Source organism: Topomyia yanbarensis, chromosome 2, assembly GCF_030247195.1.
Source record: "Topomyia yanbarensis strain Yona2022 chromosome 2, ASM3024719v1, whole genome shotgun sequence".
Lineage (NCBI taxonomy): Eukaryota > Metazoa > Arthropoda > Insecta > Diptera > Culicidae > Topomyia > Topomyia yanbarensis.
In genome coordinates, this window is record NC_080671.1 from 431,237,706 (window position 1) to 431,261,606 (window position 23,901).

Consider the following 23,901-nt stretch of genomic DNA (forward strand, 5'->3'; position numbering starts at 1 on the left):
TCTACAAACGTGTCGCCCTTTGTTTGGCGTTTCTAGAACAACCGTGCCCAGTGATTTCGAAAAATCTCCTACATGGCTTTAACCAGCCACTGCAAACTCAATTATCACATGGCAATTATTCAGCGCACTGAGTCTTTTTCATGTGATCTTTGTGAATCCGACTGCGGAACCTCATATCATCTAATATGCAACTGTCCAGCGGTAGCGCGATTGCGATTTCGAGTTCTCGGTCGTCCTTACATAGACGACACCATGTTTGGACGACTGAAACTCAGAGACATACTAAAGTTTCTTATCCAATGTGGTAAATAGCTTTAGTCTTACTCGCAGACGAGTTGACATACTTGTGAGATTAACTTACCTGCTGTTTGTTTTTGTTTTTGAGCTGTTATTTTTCCCGCCTTTCCAATTCTACTTCCCCACACCTCCTTCCCCTTTCCTTCCGCTCAGGAAATGATGAAAACACACGGCAAGGCACAAATCCCCGACTACTTACGGGGAACGTGCCATTTAAGCCAATATATTCTGATTCCTGTTCATCACTGACACTCTGTAAGATTCATGCTATTTTGGAACAAATCAACATAAACGTCGCACCTCGAACATCACGCAACAGCATAATTTTCCGATTACCCATTCCGACGCACTAATTATCGTGCGCATGGAGCCATCACTGGTCTACAAAGGATGTTCAACCAGGTCGCTTCAGCTTTCGATTTCAACCTTTTCTCGACAAACAGTGCGTGTACGGGTTTCTAGACTTTTTAATTGAGCTGTTAACAACATTTGACCATTTTGAATCTTTTTTGTTAATTATTGTATGGCTATTGTTTTTATGTACGACTTGATTATTGGAAATAAGATTGGTATAAAGGTAAAATCATTGGGGCTTGGATATGCTTGAAGTCATCCGCGTAGGAAAGCTTCAAACACTTCAAGGAAAGATTACCGTCATTGATGTAGACTAGGAATAAGAGAGGCCCAAAGTAACTTCCTTGGGATACGCCTGAGGGAGAGGTGAATGTTTCAGAGATGGTGTCTCCCATTTTCACTGACATTTTGCGACCTACCAGTTGCACGTGTGACCAGTCCGTGGAAACCAAGAAAGGGCATCAAACGGACGCTATGTATACCAATCTGTCTGCTGCATTTGCTAAAATTAATCACGACATTGCTATAGCGAAACATAAGCATGTTTCGCTATAGCAATGTCGTGATTAATTTTAGCAAATGCAGCAGACAGATTGGTATACATAGCGTCCGTTTGATGCCCTTTCTTCATCTCCTGGGTGATAAATAAAGTATAGCTTACTAGATGGGTATTTGTTGAGCGCTTAGGAATAAGCCCGTGTAAGGCGCGGCGAGAAATGAAATCCACAATTAGTAGCTCCAATAGCTTAAATGCAGCTATATGCCTAAAAATCATGATTTATTTTGAATATTTTCACAGCTAATTTGTATTTCTTTCTTTTCAGAATTGATCATCTTATGAAGGTAAGTTTAATCATATAACGTGTTCCACATTTTTTGGGACACCCCATACTTTGATGATATTTTTTTTCTGTTGCACTAAACTAAACCAATCACTATTAATTGAATTCTTCGCCATCGCCATCCAATCCTTAATTAGTTATGGAATTCCCGTTTCGACTTCATCTCTTCAGAATCCGACACTAACTTAGTGACAGGACTAAGCTAGCACCGGATTGACGCTAGTTCTAAATAACGGAGACACAATTTGTGTTACTGAGCAAACTCCTAGTCAAGTGTGATGTCCCGCATGAAAATATAGCATAGTGCAACCAATCCTTTATGGGCTTGCTCGCGAGTATCGATTCGTTATCTTATAGCAAGATCTTGCAGACATCGAAGGTCGGGCTTGAGATAATGCTTTATGCTGCCAAAACCATAATGGATCCACAAAAAGTATGTAAAACAAAGTTCTTGTCTAAGATCATGCCAATAGAATAGTAATCTATAATTATATGGTTCAGAAAACTATTTACCTCACCCTCGAAAAGATCTTAATTTCCTTCACGTGAAGCTTTGTTAGCGGATCTATGGAATGAAAATAATTATATGTAACCTGCATCCTAACGGACCCAAGAAATTTGTCAACTTTCTAGCGTCCTCTAAAGAAAAATGAAGAAAAACTCACCAATTCCCGCATGTTTCCAGAAAATATGGGAACGGATGAAAGGGTCTCCGTAGAACTGAGACTGTCCAAAACTATTCAAAATCGAACCAAACGACATTTTATCTCTGTTGCGATGATACTCCCTGTTGAGACGACGCGGCAAGAATCGAGTGCCCCGTTAGCGAGACCTTCACTGTCAAGGCTGAGCGAAAGACCAAAACGTCAAATGGTGATGATACAGCAAAATTGAACGTTTGCTCGGACAGTTACGTTGCTAGTTCACAGTGCTTAATCTCAACAATTCTAATATTATCGGTACAAGTGCCTTACCTTATCATATAAATATCCCATTTCTATAATTTAAATATTCCCTAATAATTATAAATAAGTGCTTTATTGAGAGTGAGTAATTTAAAACTAAATTAATATTACCTACATACGAAACTTAATCTATACTTATTGCTATCTAGATCTACCTAATTCTATACTTAAACTTAAATGCCAATTCTTAAGAATTTGTAACGTGAATTATTGGTAAAATATTGGATTCTACTCTACTGTGAGTATAGCTTATAATACACCATAAACTAAGAATATGTTTGAACTTAACCTAACCGCCAAATTTGTACTAATAGGGATTGAACTTCACCGCGAATTTGGTTGTCTGAAACGACCCAACCTATCGTTCCGGGTTTTCACCAAATTTGTAAGTAAACAATTTCTTTAGCCATAAACCAAAATGTTATCCAAATATATTTGTAGCTTGAAGCATCACAACATAAAATCGCGTGTTTTGCTACTGAGAGTTGGAGAAACCCACAACCACAATTCTTCAAGAAATTTGTGCGTGTGTCGGAATATGGAAGGACTTCACGACACCAGCGGTTACAACTGTCGCCGATGCGACAGACCAGACTCGGCGGAAGCCCGTATGGTCGCATGCGATCAGTGTCACACCTGGGAGCACTTTGGATGTGCCGGTGTAAATGACTCGATAAAGGAACATCCGTATACGTGCCAGGAGTGTACGATGGGACAATCGACTAAACCAGCGGTTCCTCAGTTCCTGAAACCTTCCAAAGCAGATGGGAAACCTGCAAGAACGGCATCCAAAAGCGTAGGATCGAAAAGAAGTAAGAAAACTCCAGCACCTCCACCTGGAAGCGTTACTTCTAGCGCTCGTGCAGCTCTACTGGAAGCCGAAATGAGAATTTTGGAGGAAGAGCAGCTAATGAAGGAACAGGCTGCGAAGGAACAGGATGCTTTGAGGAACCGTGAAATCGCAGAGAAACAGCGACAAATAGCCGAGAGAAAAGCGCTATTGGAAGAGGAACAGCGACTACGAGAGCTGAAACTAGCGGATGAGAAAGTTTTTTTTTTACGAATTCGGGCTAGCTGTACAAAATTTAGTGGACCACCTTATCGCTGCTCAACAAGAAAGTCACCTTTCTAACCCAGCTTTGATGCAGGAATTGGTTAAAAAACTACCGGGTTCTCTTAAAATGGACTGGGCTGTCTATAAGAATCGCGATGCCATACCCACATTGCGAACGTTTGGTAGCTTCATGTCACGACTGGTTACAGCCGCAAGCGAAGTATCATTTAATCTGCCAGGCATCAGTATAAATAACAAAAACGAAAGGCGGATAACTAGAGGACATATTCAGAATCACTCGACACTGCCGTCATCTCCTTCCTTGGCAAATTCATTCGCTATGAATCGCAAATCGGCTCGTCTATGTCCTGTATGCGATCAGGAAGGGCATCGAGTGGCTGAATGTGCAACATTTAATGCGAAGTCTATCGACGAACGTTGGCAATTGGTACAGCAGAAGGGTTTGTGTCGTACCTGCTTGAACAGCCACGGGAAATGGTAATGTAAGTCATGGCAAGGCTGCAACATAGAGAACTGTCGTCTCAAGCATAATTCCCTCCTTCATCAGTCGTCCACAAATTTTTACCCAGTGAATGTGTCTTCAACCTTACCAACTCTACAGCAGAATATGTTTCCTGTTTTCCGCATGCTACCCGTTGTCCTACACGGAAAAGAACAAGCCAAGACTATATTCGCTTTCATTGACGAAGGATCCTCACTTACCCTATTGGAGAAAAGCGTCGCGGACCAACTGGGCGCAACCGGAACACTAGAACCGCTGACGCTAAAATGGACAGGAAACGTTACACGTGAAGAGTCTCACTCACAGAAAGTGCAGCTGAAAATTTCAGGAACATCAAACTCGACTAAATACAAGCTGGTTAATGCCCGCACAGTCAACAACCTGGTTCTACCGTCCCAGACATTACGGTACCGGGAATTAGCAAAGATGTTTCCTCATTTGCGAGGATTGCCGCTTGATGATTACGAATTTGTACAGCCAAAACTTCTCATCGGTCTAGACAATCTGCGTCTTGGTGTTCCACTAAAATTGCGACAAGGTCAGCCTGGAGATCCTATTGCAGCCAAATGTAGACTCGGGTGGGGTATCTTTGGATGTGTACCGAGCGAAACAAATGCATTTGTGAATTTCCATGTCTCTGCTGTCACAGATTATGACCGGATGTTGAACGAGCAACTGCGAGACTACTTTACCATGGAAAGTATGGGAGTCGATAATCCTGGTCAAATCTTGGAATCGGAGGAAGATCAGCGAGCTAGACGGCTACTAGAGGAAACTACACGTCGAACAGCATCCGGATTTGAGACTGGCCTCTTGTGGAAGACAGATAATCCCCACTTCCCAAATAGCTACCCCATGGCCGTCCGCCGTTTACAGTCCCTGGAAAGGAAGTTACAAAAGGATCCAGAGTTAAAGCAAACTGTAAGGAAGCTGATAGCAGATTATGAGGAAAAGGGGTACGCTCATAAGGCTAGCGAGGAAGAACTTTTGACTGCAGACTCAAATCGAGTGTGGTACTTACCACTGAGTGTCGTCACTAACCCCAGAAAGCCTGGTAAAATTAGATTGATATGGGATGCTGCAGCAAAAACCGATGGAGTGTCATTCAACTCACAACTACTTAAAGGGCCCGATTTGCTAACTCCTCTGCCCACTGTTCTGAGTCAATTCCGTCAGTATCCGATTGCAGTGTGTGGGGACATCAAGGAGATGTTCCACCAAATAAAAATACGGGAACAAGATCGCCAATTACAGCGGTTTCTCTGGCGCGACACTCTGATCGAGCACCCGCAAGTCTACATAATGGATGTAGCAACATTTGGGTCGACGTGTTCTCCTGCGTCAGCCCAATATGTGAAAAACATCAACGCAGCAGAGTTTGTTGGTCAATATCCTCGTGCCTCAGCCGCTATAGAGAAAAAACACTATGTGGGCGACTACTTGAATAGTTTCGAGTCCATCCAGGAGGCAATTGAAGTCGTCAATGACGTTAAAAGAGTGCATGCCAGAGGCGGTTTCGAGCTGAGAAATTTTCGCTCCAATTCAATAGACGTCTTGCGCGGGATCGGAGAAGCTCCAGCCGAAGGATCAAAATATCTTCTACTGGATAGAAGCGAGGCTACAGAATCAATCCTCGGGATGCGATGGATACCGAAAGATGACGCTTTTACCTACGCTTTCGCGATCCGTAGCGATCTTCTACCAATCTTAGCGGAGAATCACATGCCCACTAAGCGGGAGGTGCTCAAGGTACTCATGAGCTTGTTCGACCCGCTGGGATTCATCTGTTTTTTTTCTCATACATGGTAAAATCCTGATGCAAGATATATGGGCATCAGGCTCCGACTGGGATGATCAAATAAACAATGACATCTATCAGCGCTGGAAACGGTGGATAGTTCTCTTCCCACAACTAGACAGTATACGCATACCTCGTTGCTACTTCGGGTCTCCGTTCCCGCAAGATTTTCGTAATCTGCAGATTCATGTATTTGTAGATGCCAGCGAGGCAGCATACTCGTGCGTTGCCTATTTTCGCCTGCACACCGAAAACGCAATAGAAGTGTCGCTGATCGGTGCTAAATCCAAAGTGGCACCTCTAAAGACACTGACTGTCCCCAGACTTGAATTGAAGGCGGCAGTTTTAGGAGTTCGCTATTTGGAAGCAATTCAGAGTCATCACACTTACGAAATCCAGCAAAGGTTCTTGTGGACCGATTCAGCTACCGTTTTGGCATGGATTAAATCAGATCACCGTCGATACAACAAGTTTGTGGCATTTCGAGTAAGTGAAATATTGTCGTTAACCGACCAAAATGAATGGAGATGGCTCCCATCAAAACTCAACGCGGCCGATGAAGCCACCAAGTGGAACAGTGGTCCAAATCTGCATTCAGATAGCGCTTGGTTTAAAAGTCAAAGCTTCCTGCGTGAACCGGAATACAGTTGGCCCGAAACAAAACGTGAATCGACAACGCAAGAGGAATTGCGCCATGTGCACCTTCATAGTAACTCCACACCGTTGATCGATGTCACTCGCTTCAGTCAGTGGACCCGAATGCTTCACACAATTGCATTCGTATTACGCTTCATAAACAACTTGCGTCGTAGAAAACATGGATTGCAGATGCAACTTGATATTCTTCAACATGACGAGCTTAAAACGGCAGAAGAATTACTTTGGAAACTTGCACAGGCAGAAACGTATCCTGAAGAAATCAGCCTGCTCAAACCTACCCAAGGCGAACCAGAAGCAGAGCATGCGATCGTAGCCAGGTCCAGCCCTATTTACAAAACCTGGCCGTTCATCGATAAACGAGGGATACTCAGAATGCGCAGTCGAGGCAGTGCAGCCGCATTTACACCGTTTGAAGCAAAGTATCCGGCTATTCTCCCGAAGAATCACCCGACCACGTTCCTAATTACAGATTGGTACCATCGTCGCTTCCGCCACGGTAACCGCGAAACGGTTGTTAACGAAATGCGTCAACGTTTTGAAATTGCCAGACTACGAGTACTAATTTTCAAGGTAATCCAAAACTGTAGCTGGTGCCGGATAGCGAAAGCAACCCCAAGAATACCAGCTATAGCCCCACTTCCTTCATTTCGAGTGACGCCATTCGTTAGACCGTTCACCTTTGTCGGATTGGACTATTTCGGCCCGGTTTTCGTGCGGGTAGGTAGAAGCCAAGCGAAGAGATGGATTGCTCTGTTTACTTGTCTCACCGTGAGAGCCGTACACATGGAGGTGGTACACAGCTTGTCTACCGAGTCGTGTATAATGGCAGTGCGACGCTTTGTTGCTCGTCGTGGGCCACCCTCGGAATTTCACACGGATAACGCCACGTGCTTCCAAGGAGCTAGTAGAGAGCTGCAAAATGAAATAGCAGCAAGAAACAGTGCGCTAGCCTCAACGTTCACGAGTGCCCACACCCGCTGGACATTTATTCCACCTGCAACTCCTCACATGGGAGGGGCTTGGGAACGTCTCGTTCGTTCAGTTAAACAGGCAATAGGATCGATCTTGGACGCACCCCGTAAACCAGACGATGAAACATTAGAGACAATCGTCTGTGAAGCAGAAGCGATGGTGAACTGTCGACCTCTCACATACATTCCGCTCGAGTCGGCAGACCAAGAGGCCCTGACGCCCAATCACTTTCTCCTGGGAAGCTCTACTGGTGTCAAGGTCATCCCGACCGAGTACGTGAGTACTGCTGCTACACTCAGAAGCAGCTGGAAACTAGCCCAGCACATCAGCAACGAGTTCTGGAAAAGATGGATCAAAGAGTATCTCTCGGTGATCACTCGCAGATGCAAGTGGTTCGAAAATCCTAAAGACATACAGGTTGGCGACTTAGTATTGGCAGTTGGTGGAGTGGCAAGGAACCAGTGGATCCGAGGACGCATCGTGAAAGTGATAAACGGGCGAGATGGGAAAGTTCGTCAAGCCTTGGTTCAGACTACAACAGGTGTGTTAAGACGATCAGTTGTCCAATTGGCGGTTTTGGACGTCGCGAAGAGCAGTGAACCTAACGATAATCCACCAGTTACGTCGGATGATGACCAAGGTTCACGGGTGGGGGAATGTTGCGACGATACTCCCTGTTGAGACGACGCGGCAAGGATCGAGTGCCCCGTTAGCGAGACCTTCACTGTCATGGCTGAGCGAAAGACCAAAACGTCAAATGGTGATGATACAGCAAAATTAAACGTTTGCTCGGACAGTTACGTTGCTAGTTCACAGTGCTTAATCTCAACAATTCTAATATTATCGGTACAAGTGCCTTACCTTATCATATAAATATCCCATTTCTATAATTTAAATATTCCCTAATAATTATAAATAAGTGCTTTATTGAGAGTGAGTAATTTAAAACTAAATTAATATTACCTACATACGAAACTTAATCTATACTTATTGCTATCTAGATCTACCTAATTCTATACTTAAACTTAAATGCCAATTCTTAAGAATTTGTAACGTGAATTATTGGTAAAATATTGGATTCTACTCTACTGTGAGTACAGCTTATAATACACCATAAACTAAGAATATGTTTGAACTTAACCTAACCGCCAAATTTGTACTAATAGGGATTGAACTTCACCGCGAATTTGGTTGTCTGAAACGACCCAACCTATCGTTCCGGGTTTTCACCAAATTTGTAAGTAAACAATTTCTTTAGCCATAAACCAAAATGTTATCCAAATATATTTGTAGCTTGAAGCATCACAACATAAAATCGCGTGTTTTGCTATTGAGAGTTGGAGAAACCCACAACCACAATCTCGATTCCTCTGTATATATTTTTTTTTCGTAAAGTGTGTCAATGAGGAATAAAATTCGACTACGTATCTTTAAAGTCAGCTTCATCGGAATGGAATACAACAGCATAACCCTAATGACCCCATTGGTCTCTGTCCGCGCTGAGCGCCTATCACTAATGCCAGAGAGGTGACTCCACCATCTGGACTCGATATCGGTTCATCAGCACAGGAAACTGGGACCAACTAGTATGCCTTCCTTCTGCATGAGGTAGCTACCATAGATTTTTCCCCTCAAAATCTCAACGAGAAGCGCTGCAGCAACTTTAAGAGTATAATTCTTGGTACTTTTTCAGCGGCTTCTTCATTATGCCTCAGATATGATGAAAACCGAAAATGTTCCAGATATTCAAAGCCCCATATCTCCAGCCACAGTTGCGTGCGATGAACAAATTTGATTGCATCTTATTTCCTAAAAAAATCCGCAACTTTTGGTATATATATTGTCATACTTTTTCGGCGGCTTCCAATTAATTACCTTTTTGGTCGGATTTCTTCCACTGTGCGCTGTCTTCAAATATGCATTCGACATGTTTAGAGGAACTGTGCCTAGGGCGGCCATCTTAAGGTTAAATAGCAAATTCGACTCATCATTTGGTGCATTGCACGCAAACCATGGTTTGAGATCGTATTTCATCAATTCTGCCGGTACATCACAATCTAGCGATAATAAAAAATGGTCAACGCGCCGATAATTTTTACCTGAAATCGGCGGCCTGGCGCAACTAAAAAAATAGCCCCAGGGTATGCAGGGTATGACGGCGTTCTGCTTTGTATTCGCACAAGAAAGGGTGTACCCCATTAGAAATAAATACGTTGGGCATAAAGACGTTTGGCATACGTACGTTAGGCATAATGGTCTTTAGGCATAAATTATTATATATCACCCAAAGGATCTTATTTTTTGGTGGTGATGGCCCCGGGTGGTAGGAGCGGGTATGTATTTCTTTTGATGTTGTATAATTACTCTGGAAGCTGATCAAACTCGATTACCATTTTATTTTTCTGTGTATACTAGCAGAAAAATTAACTCAAATTAAAGAAGCAGACCAAGTAGTTGGCATGCGGAAACTCAATTTGCCTTAATTTATGTACGTACAACCGATAAATTGTAAATGACTAAAATAGGTTCAACACTCTCGTTTATAATTAATCTCATTTGTATTCTGAAAAACGCACGCTATCTTAGATTAGCTCTTACATGCATGAAATGATGCAATTGTTCAGACAGAAAATATATACCTTGAAGAACAGCTCATGAAAGAAAGAATTATGCATTTTATTTCTCATCAAACGAATATACGAATATTGCAGCTTCTATATTGATTGTCTATTATTCGATTCAATAATTATATTGTTGAGTCCTTCAAGTCCTTCAAGTCCTTTGGAACTACGAAAACTGTCTGATGCGAAGGAGTTTTTTTGGTATACTGTAACGAGTCACCGAAAAAAGAAGGTATCGTCATAAACGAAACATCCGAGCATAATGCTGATGTTATCCATAATACTGCAAGTTTCCATAGATTCCAAAACTTAATGTTTGCTCATTGGCTTGCTTAATTTTTCGATATTTGGATATAGGCTTGAAATGGGCTTGAACCAAAACTGTTCACATAAATAAAGAAAGTATCGAAATCATCGACGGTAAAAATAGAAGAGAATTCTACATTTGTATTGGATGGAAAACGTGCATGGTATTTTTAGCGCAGTTTTTATCTAACGCAGAAAAAACGAGCGCAAGGTTGAAATCTCTACAATAAAGAAAGCCTTGTGATGCGATTACTTTTACATTTTTGCAAATAATGCCTATCGTCCATTATGACAAACGTATTTATGCATAACGTCTCGCACCCCGTAAGAAATATGTCCATCTGTACTGTGTCCGTCATACCGAAAATGATACCAAATATTAAAAATGTTCCATGAACGATTCATTCAAATTTCCGTTCAGTCAAGTGCTAAATACCCAGCACATCATGTTAACCTAAAAATATTTTTCGATCAACAGCTTTCAGGTTTAAATCGTTATTTTCTGGTGTCAAAATATATCCCATGGCGTGCTCTCGAGGAAAAAACTGTTTTGTTTAAATATCTGATAATTCGCATATTAGATAATAACAGTATCTTTCAGAATCATTTCAAATCTTCTAAAAATCATATAGTATCAGTACCATGCAACTGTCTTTTTTGTCATTTTGTGAGAAACACAATTTGTCCATCTTACCCACAGTGTCCGTCTTAGTCACAGTTCCCCTACAACTATTGTTGGTTGTTATTAAAATTGTTTCAATTTTTTCAAAGAGATTTTCTGCTGCATTTAAAATATTCATTCAAATATGATCATCTATTTGTATTTTTGGCCAAATTAAGAACACCAAACTCCATAGTCCAACTACAAGCTATTTTTGTTTATGATTCTCTCTCATCTGCTCCCGCGCACTCTTCCACCACATCCACACGTCGCACATGTTCTTCTTTCTTTCTCTCGAAAATTTCCCAACCCAACGTGTCTGATGCTGAGAGCTTTGGCGTGAACATACAGCCAGCCAGGCGGTGTGTTGTTGCTGTTTTGCTTTTATCCCCTCATCCGTCTGTCCCATCCCACCGCGACCCGATCAGATGATCCAGCAGCATGTCACGCGTGTTCCTTTCTCGCATACACATGCTGGTGTTGTTGAGTTCACATCAGCAAACAGATCCCACAACTGGAGAGGGTGCGCAAAAATGGCTCTGCCTCTCACTAAACCAGTGTGCGCGGATGTGTTTGTGATACAACTGCGACGCGATGGGGTTCTCTCGCGTGAGAGAGGAAGAGCACGCCTGCTGCTTTGCTTTGCCGCCGCGCCGTTAGTGACGTTGATGTGTTTTGTTGTTGGTTTTGTGGCAGTGAAATGAATCTGCTTGCTCTTGCTTTTGCTGGTGTGGTGTGCCTGCGTCTGGTACGGGCGGGAGCAGTTCAACCGATCAACGGCTCATTCCGTGTTGGCTCGGTTCCCGGTTCGGTTGTCCATGACGAGTGTTTTGCCAATGCGTATCGTTCTGCATTGTGTATATACATAGTGAAGTAAGTTGCTAGTAAGCATCGTTGTGCTCAGAAAAGAAGCCTCTCTTGTCAGCCAACAATCAGCTACTTTTTTTTCGTGTATGATAGTAGCTTATAGTGCATAGGAGAAGTAGTGCGAGGCTGCAATTTTCCGCTTGTATTTTAAGTACCCTTTCCGTATCGTGCAAAAAATAAATTTAGCGTGTGTGCAGAGTGGTTCGGTCGGCTGAAAAGGAACTAAGAAGCGGTGGAATTTGTGGTAAAAGTTTTTCGTGAGTGAAAATTTTAAATTTAAGACTTTTTGACTGTTGCTTGGAAAAAGGTATAGGTAGTGCGAACGGAAAGCGGCAACAGCAGGTGGAGAAGAATTTTCCGCTTCAGCTTTGCGAGAGTGTGTCTAGTGGTAGTGAAACGCGAAAGTCGCAGTACATCTAGTTCTATCGGATCTGATCTGTGAATCTGGACGTACTACCTGCCAAAATAATATCATTCGGACGCACGCAAATCGAGGAAAATGTGAGTAAATTTCTTTTTTTTGCGCAAATTTGGTCACCAACCAAACACAGACAGTTAGTCATGGAAAATTTCAATACCAACTCGGCTTTCGGCGGAGGTGTAGTTGTACGCCTTCCGAGTCAAGCAAAAGAGCTTGTTTCGTTCTGCTGAGTGCTGGCTATGGATGGTCAACCAACTCTGCTGTGTGTACGTGTCGCTTCAGTGCATGTGGTAGTGCACCCGCGTACATAGTTCTATCAATCCGAAACGACTGCGCGCGGTGTAGTGCATCGTGCAGCATATCAACACCAGACGCATATCCTCCCCCTTTTGCCATGCTCGGAACAGATCCGGGCAATTACGTTAACGGATCTCGCGTCGAAGCGTTCTGTGCAGCCAGAAGAAAAAAATGCCTCGCTAATTTGGGCAAGTTCTAATCGTTTGTGGATTTTGATAACCCTGGAGGAGGTTTCGATAAGTTAGGATACTGAATCGCCACAAAGAAACCAGCGGAGTTAATCGCATGTGTCGATGGTCGACCGAAAGAACCAATCGTCTGGGTCAATTTGCAAGGTACTGTGAGCACAGTTGAGGCGTTAATTGTGGAGAAAGGGAGAGGGGGAGTATTTCAAACAAGTCTCACAAATTGAGTCGAAGAACTCATAATCTGAAACAACATTATTAGCTTCAGGAAATCACCACCATAACGACAATATCGTGAATAATCTCCGATTTGAAGCTACTGAATAAGAACGGCTTCGATGGCGTTTTCGTGCTCAGGTGTCTTCAGGAAAGTTGTAAATTTACGTTATGCCTCCATACCAAAGCTCTTGTGACATATGAACTTCAACTCAAATGTTGAGAAACTAAAAATTCCACGATCGAGCAACTTTCCAACTTTCAGAAGATACAACAAATTCGTTGACATTTCTAGCATCACACAGATCATTTACATCTATCACCTCTTTGCTGTCAGATTACGCAAACATGTTTGCCGTTAGAGAATTTAACTAAACCGGGCGTCATCTTGGATTTCAAAATGGTGTCAAGCATCAATCTCTGTCATCTACTCTCCCAGCACATTCCGGGTGTGCCCACATTGATTGGATGGCTATAAGGAATCTAACACCTGTCGGTACAACCGTCTGAAAATCTTCGAAGTGTTTTGCATTCAAAAAGTATACTGAAAAGTAAAACATTTTATGAGACATACACCGGGCACAAGTGAATCCACAAGTGCGCAAATCGTCATCCCTAAAATCATCTTTAAGCGCAAATATCTTTTCTTTAAATCCTATATTCAAAATGGCTCAATGCATGAGCTTAACGGAGCCGTGAGTCTTTCAAATTTTTACCAAAAAATTAATATTAAAAACATTTAATGTGTTTCCATCGAACTCCGCGCACGCAATTTACCAGTGTGTGTAGCTTCTTTTCCGTGACGATGGAGCATTTCCAGCGTCACCTGGTAATGTTTGAGGAAAATTCCTTGATTGTCCCTTTCGTCCATACTGTCATTACTGTTGCTATTTTGAAGATTGTCTAATTTCTTTGAGTTGTTTTCTGGAGGAGCTGCGGAGGATGGTCGTAAAGACATTGTTATCGTTTCCTATTACAGTTACAGTTATGCCTTAATTGAAGATTATGAGGGTTCTATATTTGTTTTTATTGTTGTCGGTACTTTTTAGGACATCTCCTGCATGGTTTTCCGTGATGTGCAGATTGGGTACAGTGCCAACACGTGGCATACTGGTTATCGTAAGGAATAGGGTATTCCAGCCGTATTCTCACCACTCGACACCGTTACTAATACCTGGAAAGAATTTATTCCATTTACCCTCTCTAACTGAGAACACTTTTCCGTATTGCGACAAGAATACGAAAATAATGCAATTGGTATGGAGGCAGGTCATGTAATCGAACTGCATTTACGTTATCTTCATAATAAATGGGAATATTCACCCTAACATTGCCACACTCAAAAAAGTGTCTAATGTTATCACGAGAAACCAGTTCTTGTACTAAGCAAGCATTGCTGAATCCTATCAGTACGCAGTTCCGTATATGGTGAAACTGTATAGAATAAACATTAGTTTGGTCGAGCTTTACTTTTTTTCTCAGAACACTTCTCGTAAATGTTGTCTAATTTTGCATACCCTGAAGCCTACAGGTACAACACTTACGATACATTCTCATTTTGTATTTTATTTCTACAGCACAGTGTACATAAGTTTAAGTTATTTGTTTTTGTAGAAAGTTCCAATTTCTGTTCACGTCCGGAAACCATTACTCTCTGTCCTAATAACTTAGGTCCATACAATCAAAAAATAAAGTTCATATCCACTAGACAACACGTTCCATGGCGACATCACCGGGAACTCTGGTGATATGGAAGATCTCACTCTCTTTTAGCATCTTAGCCGTACACCAAAAATAAAGCATTGAATTCACGGTCCGCGCGCGATTATCCAAGAACACACGCGAAAGGCACACGGTTATAAAATCGAATTTATACACGCGATATGTAATTTTGCACACGCAACATACAAACTCACACGCGATTGAACACTTTAGCGTACAAATGCTCGATCCCTTCGCGATGATACACACGATCGTAAAATCTCTACGCCCGCACATATCTGAATCGTACAATGAATATCACATTCAGAATCATGGCCCGCTACGATTTATCTTAAGCAGTGTTTTAGTGGGCGACATTGCCAGTCTCGTCTGCAAATTGTAGTATGTGATTCTGACAGGGAGCCCTTCCGAGAATCTAGCTCTACAGTTTCAAAGGCACTGAAAATCTAGCACTAACGGCTTATATGTTCTGGATTTTCGACCAAAAAAAATCGATTTGTGGCCAATGGTGCATTGAGCAGAATATGTCCACCACCATCCTTGTAGATCGCGACTTGGCTGGGAGCTAAATAGCTCGTGGAAACGGGTTTCAGTATCGAGAGAAATTCCGCCGCCGGGGGACTCACAGTCGGAGTAGTGTAGATCCACCACCGAGAACTATTTAAGTAGATCGTCACAGAGCTGGGAGTTAAATGGCTCACGTAAAGGAGACTAGAAGGCTCACAGAAACGAGAAATGATCCACGAAAGTCCATCACCGGGGACTATCCGATCAGATATTCCGTGCTAACTGGCTCAAGTACGCAGAGGATCTATCAGGAATCAGAATATATTGGCTCAAATGGCACGTTCCCCGTACATAGTCGGGGATTTGTGCCTTGCCGTGTGTTTTCATCATTTCCTGAGTGGAAGGAAAGGACAAGGAGGAGTGGGGAAGTAGAATTGGAAGGGTGGGAAAAATAACAGCACAAAACAAAAATAAACAACAGGTAAGTTAAACTCACAAGTAGTTCAACTTGCCTGCGAATAATCCTAAAGCTCTTTACCACATTGGATAAGAAACTTTAGTATGTCTCTGAGTTTCAGTCGACCAAACATGGTTTCGTCTATATAAGGACGGCTGAAGACTCGAAATCGCAATTGCGCTACCGCTGGACAGTTGCATATCAGATGATATGAGGTTCCGTAGTCGGATTCACAAAGATCACATGAAAAAGACTCAGCGCGCTGAATAGTTGCCATGTGATAATTGAGTTTGCAGTGGCCGGTTAAAGCCCTGGTCAGCATGCCGCAGTGGAGCTTCGAAAAATGTAAGAGATTTTTCGAAACCACTGGGCATGGTTGTTCTAGAAACGCCTTTGTTTGGCGACACGTTTGTAGATTTCTCCAATAATTGCGGTGCTCGGACAAAGCCCAGGACCGTTTTTTTCCCTTATCCAACTTGTCGAAATTGGCAGGGCGGGCTCAGGACCAACGAAGTCAATCGCTGAACCTGCCCTGGCCAATTCGTCAGCCCATTCATTTCCAGTAATACCGCAATGTCCGGGCACCCAGACAAGGTAGATAGTGTTGACAATGCTTAGTTCTTCGATTTGGGTTCGGCACGCGATCACTAGCTTGGACCGGGATTTGTCTGAGCTAAGGGCCTTGATTGCAGCCTGACTATCGGAGCAGAAGTTTATAACTCTGCCGGACAAACTCAGTTGAAGGGCCGATTGCACCCCGCACATAATCGCAAAGATTTCTGCTTGGAATACAGTACAATATCTACCTAGTGAGTGAGATTGTTCCAATCTCATTTCACGACAGTAGACACCAGCACCAGCACGTCCCTCCATCAGAGAACCGTCAGTGTAACAGACTACTTGCGTTTGTTGTTGTCTTTCCATATAGCCTAATAACCACTCCTCTCGAGAGGGAAACTTCACATGGAATGTCCTGTAAGGAAAATTACAAGTGAGTGTAATATCGCTGGGAGCAAGAATATCTTCACCCCATGTAACCATTTGTGACCACAATCGTATATGACTGGTAGCAAGATCAACATGATTACTGTTCCAAAGCCCAGTAACCTGCAGTCTGTATGCACATGATAGTGCTTCTTGTTTTAAGTGTATGTGTAATGGTTTGATATTTAGAAGTGCCTCAAGAGCAGCAGTCGGAGTCGTGGTGAAAGCACCAGTCAACGCCATGAGCGCCATTCTTTGCAGATGGTTTAGCTTTGACTGGACTGTCACCACCTCTCCCCTCTGCCACCACACAAGGCATCCGTATGACAGTATTGGACGTACAATTGTCGTGTAAATCCAATAGATGTATTTAGGTTTGAGACCCCAGGTCTTTCCAAAAGTTCGTCTGCACTGCCCGAAGGCCATGCACGCTTTCTTGACTCTGAACTCAATGTGAGCAGACCAATTCAGTTTGGAATCCAATATGACTCCAACGTATTTGACTTGATCTGCACACAGTAGCTCAGAATCAAAGAACTGCAAGGGACGAACCCCGGTTGTTATTCGCTTCTTCGTGAAAAGAACCATTGAAGTTTTGCTTGGGTTAACTGATAATTTAACTTGTCGACACCACTGTTCGACAGCTCTTAATGCCTGTTGCATTAAGTCAAAGATTGTTCCGATGCAAAATCCAGTAATTAGTATTTGGTAATCGTCAGCAAACCCGTAGGTTGGAAATCCAAGCTCATTGAGTTTCTTCAACAAGCCGTCAGCTACTAAGTTCCATAACAAAGGTGACAGAACGCCGCCCTGAGGACAACCGCAAATACTCAACTTCCGTATCTCAGCCTGTCGCAGTGACGAGCAAAGTATGCGGTTACTAAGCATTGCGTTTATCCAACCTGAGATACATGCAGGTATCCCATGACCGCGCGTCGCTTCCAGAATAGACTGGAAGGACACATTGTCAAAAGCACCCTCAATATCTAGGAATACACCCAAGCTAGATTGCTTGAGCGAGAAGGCTTTCTCAATGTTGTAAACAACATCGTGAAGCAGAGTGATCGTGGATTTCCCACACTGATATGCATGTTGCATTTTGTGCAGTGGATATTCAACTAAACTAACGTTCCTGATGTGATGATCGATTATCCGTTCCAAAGCTTTCAGAAGAAAAGAACTTAAGCTGATTGGCCTAAAACTCTTGGCTTCTTCATAGCTTGAGCGCCCCCCTTTGGGAATAAATCTAACAGTTATTTCTCGCCATGCTTTCGGGATATACCCGGTAGCAAGACTGGAAAGCAAAATCTTTTTCAAGACATGTTTAAGAATATCAAATCCCTTTTGCAGTAGCACGGGAAGTATCCCATCTTTTCCGGGTGATTTGTATGGAGCAAAGCTGTCAACTGCCCACTTGACCGATTCAGTGGAAACCAATGTGCGTGCTAACGCCCACGAGTCCGAATCACCAGAATGAGATCTGTGAACGTTGATCAACTCCGGATCGATACAGCCTGGAAAGTGTGTGTCGAAGAGACAATTAAGAACATCTTTTTCGTCCGTCACATAAACACCATCTCTGGTTTTCAAGGAGTTCATCTGAAAATCATTCGATTTGGAGAGAATTTTATTTAATCTGCTAGCCTCGTTCAGACTAGAGACATTAGTGCATAGGCTTTGCCAGCCAGCCCGTTCTGCAGATCTAAGACATTTCTTATATGCACTACGAGCTGACCTGAAAGCCCTGGAGTCATCACGCTGACGCCGATTCCAAGCTCTTCTCATAACTTTCTTCATTCTTTCAAGCTCAGCCCTCCACCAAGGGGTTCCCCTAGTCGATTTAACAGTACGAAGTGGACAAGCTTCTTCGTAGGATGCTAATATGAATGAGTTTGTCGTATCCACGACGTCATCTAAGTCGTCTAGTTGACTAATTGTTGGAAAATATCCATGAAATTTAGTCGCCAAGTTTTCCAAAAAGAGGTCCCAGTTTGTAGATTTAGGATTACGATAGGTCACCACATTGAAGGTGACATCAAAATGCTCGAAAAATATATATTTATGATCGGATAGAGACGGTTCAGTTTCATTTGGAACCTGCCAATTTCCCAGTTCATGCAAAATTCTATCAGAGCAAAGTGTTATGTCTAACACCTCCTCCCTCCCAGACCTCGCAAAAGTTGGTCGGTTTCCCACATTCAGAATATGGAGATTTGTACTACTTATGTACTCCATCAGTTCAGAGCCTCTCAGATTGATGTCTGAGCTGCCCCAAATGATGTGATGAGCATTCGCATCACTGCCGATAATGAGCGGAAGCCCATTTCTGCTACAATATGATACAATGCTTTTGAAATCATCAGAAGGAGATGATTCGTTATGCGGTAGGTATGCTGAACAATATATATATTTTTTGTCTACGTTTTCGACAGTCAATGTAACTGTGACAACACAGATATCGCGAGTTGTGAGCTCCGATATGAGACACGCGTCAATAGCCTTATTTGCAAGAATGCAAGCACGAGGCATTTCACGTGGGTTAGTCATGCCTGTCTTGTTGTAAGCAATGAAGGCAGTGTTAAGTAACTTTCCAAAATAGAAGTTTCCTTTATGGAAATACGGTTCTTGAAGGGGGTGGGCGTAGCGTATTGGTAAATCGATTGCCTTGTACGCAGCGCACCTGGGTTCGAGTCCCGACCCCGCACATAGGGTTAGAAATTTTTCATAAGAGATTTTTCTAACCCGAAGAGGCGAATGACCTTAAGGTTAAAACCTCTATAATCGAAATAAAAAAAAAAAAAAAAAAAAAAAAAAAAAAACGGTTCTTGAACCAATGCTATGGAAGCTTTACCTTCCTGCATGAGTCGAGATAAATTCATAGTTGCTGTACGTTTATGTTGGAGATTGACTTGTGCTATTCTAACCATTTTTGATTAGAGAACTGTACATTTCATCTCCAACACAAATTGCACAACAACTAGAGGACACCAAGCGAGTTGGGATGTTAACGCATTTAGCGAGCCATATCAGGTTTAAATGGGACATGATCATTTGATTCCCACGATTTGCGAAGAAAATAATGGTCCACTGTGTCAGAGATTCGCATAACACAGCAAGGGCAAAACCCAAAATGCTCCGTGCGCGACTGGCATATTTTAGACCCTCCAATCATTAAGTCCTCGGCACGGAACTACACCTTGACTTAGGGTCTCCTACTTTCAGTCGCCTCCTACGACATGGCAGCAGGACTCCAGTGGCTCAATTCTAGGCCGGATACCACACGGCCTCTGGGCAGGTTCATCTGTACACATCGAAATTTGATAATCGAAACTCAACAAAACTTCACCGAAGTACCATCAGCCGAGAGTCTCTGCAAACCCCCAGCCAACAAAAATTCGGCAAAATTAAGTGGATCATCGGTGAAAAAAATCGGTGTGTAGAGTGAACGTTCCGCTGCGTAATGCAGCATACTGGGGAGTTCGCCCGACTTTTCCCAGGCTCCGTTCGCCATTGAGAATGTTTAAAACCCCCTCAACAATTTTACCCATAGCACGGGTCGCATGACACTATGGAATTGGGGTTCCCTGTTTGGTAGATTTTTACCACTGAAACAGGTAGTCCGTAGTGTTATTCTTAGCCGGTTGAAACAACCACTACCGACACTACACGGCTTATCTAGGCTGTTCGGTGAAAGAAGCTGACATTGAAGAACAGCTTCCATATTTAGATGGGCGAACAGCCGCAGAAGGAAGGAAGGAAGGAAGGATAACGGGAGGAGAGGGATTTGGGCTAAGCGCTTATTTAAAGGCGGCGCTGACTCGCCTTGTCAGGGCTGCTTTAGGGCATGTGGTATTTAGGCCTAGGACGTATAGGGCCCACTACCTCGTCCTACCACACCCGCAGTCAGCCCCCGGGGACCACCGGGGACTATCCGATCAGATATTCCGTGCTAACTGGCTCAAGTACGCAGAGGATCTAAACGGTTTGTGTATTCAGAGACTGATATAGTAGAAGAGGAAAGTCGAGAGCTAAATGACTGAAAGGTGAGGTGCAAACAAGCGCCCATTCAAGTGATGCTATGAGACAGTGCCGTAGGGAAAAGGCAGGAAGAAAAGTAAGGAGTGCTTCCAATGCATGCGAAATGTATGATCTTTTAGACGGGTCGTGTCTTCGTCAAAGATCGGTTGGAGGTCAAAGGCTATAGGATACAGCTCAACTGAAAATATGTCAGATCATTCCACCCAGGCCCGTGCGCAGAAAATGCTCATGGGAGGGTTTTAATTTTTCTACGTTTCTTATAAAAGAAAGGGTAAACTTTGACGACTTTTTATGAGACCTGGAAGGCCGAGTATTGTGTACCAATCGACTCAGCTCAACAAATTGGGTAAATGTCTATCATCGAGAAGGAATGGAATTGGTTAGCGGTAGTGTCTGATTGGTTTGAAGTAGTTAATCCTACCGACTAAACAACCTCCTGTATCTTGCCATCCTCATCCATCCGGCGCCACCGTTAAACCTTATATTGTTCCTAAAATCGTGAATTAAGTACCATGAATACTGTAATATTCACGTTTCAACGCTACGAAAACAAAACTATGAACAAAAATCATGTATTTTATAATTGTGTTCAATTTGGTTTAGTGACGCCCTCATAACGCAGAAATAGTGCAAATATTTGTTTTTGTTTTGTGAAATTCAGTCACGGTTATTAGTCGTGGAATCATTCCTGTTCCGTGCACTTTTCATGATATATCCAGCTGCTAGCGACCAAGAATAGATACAAGCTGTAGCTACAAAATAAAATATTAGGACCTGGAACATCGTTATTCATTTGATACGGTTCAGTGTGATGTCTGGATAGAAAGCGAACACTGCGCTGAGCGCCACAAATTGTGTTCGTGATATAGTTTACAGAACAAGATACCGCGAACCAGTCACACTTTTAAGGCCGAAGTGGCCTGTGCCGTATACAAAAGATTCCTCCATTCCACTCGGTCCATGGCCGCGCGTCGCCAGCCACGCAGTCTGCGAAGGGTCCGCAAATCGTCTTCCACCTGGTCGATCCATCGTGCTCGCTGCGCGCCACGTCTTCTTGTACCGGTCGGATTGCAATTGAGAACCGTTTTCACCGGGCTATTGTCTGACATTCTGGCTACGTGCCCGGCCCACCGTAGTCGTCCGATTTTCGCGGTATGACAGATGGGCGGCTCCCCCAACAGCTGATGCAACTCATGGTTCATTCGCCGTCTCCATGTGCCGTCTTCCATCTGCACTCCACCGTAGATGGTACGCAGCACTTTCCGTTCGAAGACACCAAGTGCGCGTTGGTCCTCCACGAGCATGGTCCAGGTCTCGTGCCCGTAGAGAACTACCGGTCTAATCAGCGTCTTGTAGATGGTCAACTTCGTACGACGGCGAACTCTGTTCGACCGAAGTGTCTTGCGGAGGCCAAAGTAAGCACGATTTCCTGCCACGATGCGTCTACGAATCTCTCTGCTGGTATCATTGTCGGCGGTCACCAGTGAGCCCAAGTACACGAACTCTTCAACCACCTCGATTTCGTCGCCACCGATGCAAACTCGAAGCGGGCGGTTCTCATTCTCTTCTCGTGAACGTCTTCCTATCATGTACTTTGTCTTCGACGTGTTGATGGCAAGTCCGACGCGCTTGGCTTCTCTTTTCAGTCTGATGTAGGCTTCCTCCATCTTCTCAAAGTTTCGTGCAATAATATCAACGTCATCGGCGAAGCCAAGTAGCTGAACGGACTTTGTGAAAATCGTACCACTCGTGTCGATCCCTGCTCTTCTTATTACACCTTCCAGCGCGATGTTGAATAGCAGACACGAGAGACCATCACCTTGCCGTAACCCTCTGCGTGATTCGAAGGGACTCGAGAGCGTCCCTGAGACACGTACTACGCACATCACCCGATCCATCGTCGCCTTCACTAATCGCGTCAGTTTATCCGGGAATCCGTACTCGTGCATAATCTGCCATAGCTGATCTCGATCGATAGTGTCGTATGCGGCTTTGAAGTCGATGAACAAGTGATGTGTGGGCACATTGTACTCGCGGCATTTCTGCAGTACTTGACGAAGAGCGAACACCTGGTCCGTGGTAGATCGTTCGCTCATGAAACCCGCCTGGTACTGCCCCACGAACTCTCTTGCAATTGGTGATAGTCGACGGCATAGTATTTGGGAGAGTACCTTGTAGGCGGCGTTCAACAGGGTGATTGCTCGGTAATTACAGCAATCCAGCTTGTCGCCCTTTTTGTAGATAGGACACACGACACCTTCCATCCACTCCTCCGGTAAAATCTCCTCCTCCCAAATCTTGGTAATCACCCAGTGCAGCGCTTTAGCCAGTGGCTCGCCACCGTGTTTTAGTAGCTCGCTTGGTATTTGGTCAACCCCAGCGGCTTTATTATTTTTGAGCCGGCTAATCTCCTCCTGGATTTCTTGGAGATCCGGAGCCGGTAGTGTAATGTCTTCCGCGCGTGCTCCCAGGTGCGTTACCGTGCCATCCTCGTCGTCTGCTGCATCGCCGTTCAGGTGTTTTTCGTAGTGCTGCCGCCACCTCTGGATCACCTCACACTGGTCCGTGAGAAGATTCCCGTTTGTATCTCTGCACATGTCGGCCTGTGGTACGTGGCCCCTGCGCGAGCGGTTCAACTTCTCGTAGAATTTCCTTGTGTCTTTAGCGCGGTACAGCTGCTCCATCGCTTCGCGATCTCGGCCTTCCTGATGGCGCTTTTTGGTCCGGAAAACCGAGTTCTGCCTGTTCCGTGCCTGTTTATATCGCGCCTCGTTCGCCCTCGTGCGGTGTTGCAGCATTCTCGCCCATGCTGTATTCTTCTCTTCGACTAACTGCTCGCATTCGCTGTCGTACCAGTCGCTTCTTCGGTCCGGGCCCACCGTACCTAGTGCAGTGGCTGCGGTGCTACCTATGGCGGATCGAATATCTCTCCAGCCATCTTCAAGGGCAACTGCGCCTAGCTGCTCTTCCGTTGGTAGTGCCACTTCCAGCTCCTGCGCGTTTTCTTGAGCCACTCTGCCATCTTGTAGCCGCTCGATGTTTAGCCGCGGCGTTCGGCTTCGACGAGAGCTATGCACTGTCGAAAGTTTTGATCGTAAGCATACTGCAACCAGGTGGTGGTCCGAATCTATATTCGCACTGCGATAAGTGCGGA

The 23,901-nt window shown here is 43.9% G+C and overlaps 2 protein-coding genes across 3 annotated transcripts in view; both read left to right on the forward strand.

Annotated features, from left to right (window-relative positions):
* LOC131685422 (mucin-5AC) overlaps positions 1-23,901 on the forward strand; it is a 232,477-nt gene that overhangs the window by 42,535 nt on the left and 166,041 nt on the right. Inside the window, exon 2 of one of the 2 annotated variants that reach the window (XM_058969121.1) lies at positions 1,476-1,494. The gene's annotated coding sequence lies outside the window, so the exon portion shown is untranslated. Of the gene's footprint in view, positions 1-1,475; positions 1,495-11,840; positions 12,422-23,901 lie in introns of those variants that run through there. The other variant, XM_058969122.1, reaches the window with a different exon arrangement.
* Positions 2,997-8,146, forward strand: LOC131680988 (uncharacterized). Its single transcript, XM_058961696.1, has 3 exons — positions 2,997-3,506; positions 4,081-5,821; positions 6,033-8,146. Exons 1-3 carry the CDS (start codon positions 2,997-2,999, stop codon positions 8,144-8,146), a joined length of 4,365 nt encoding a protein of 1,454 aa, XP_058817679.1.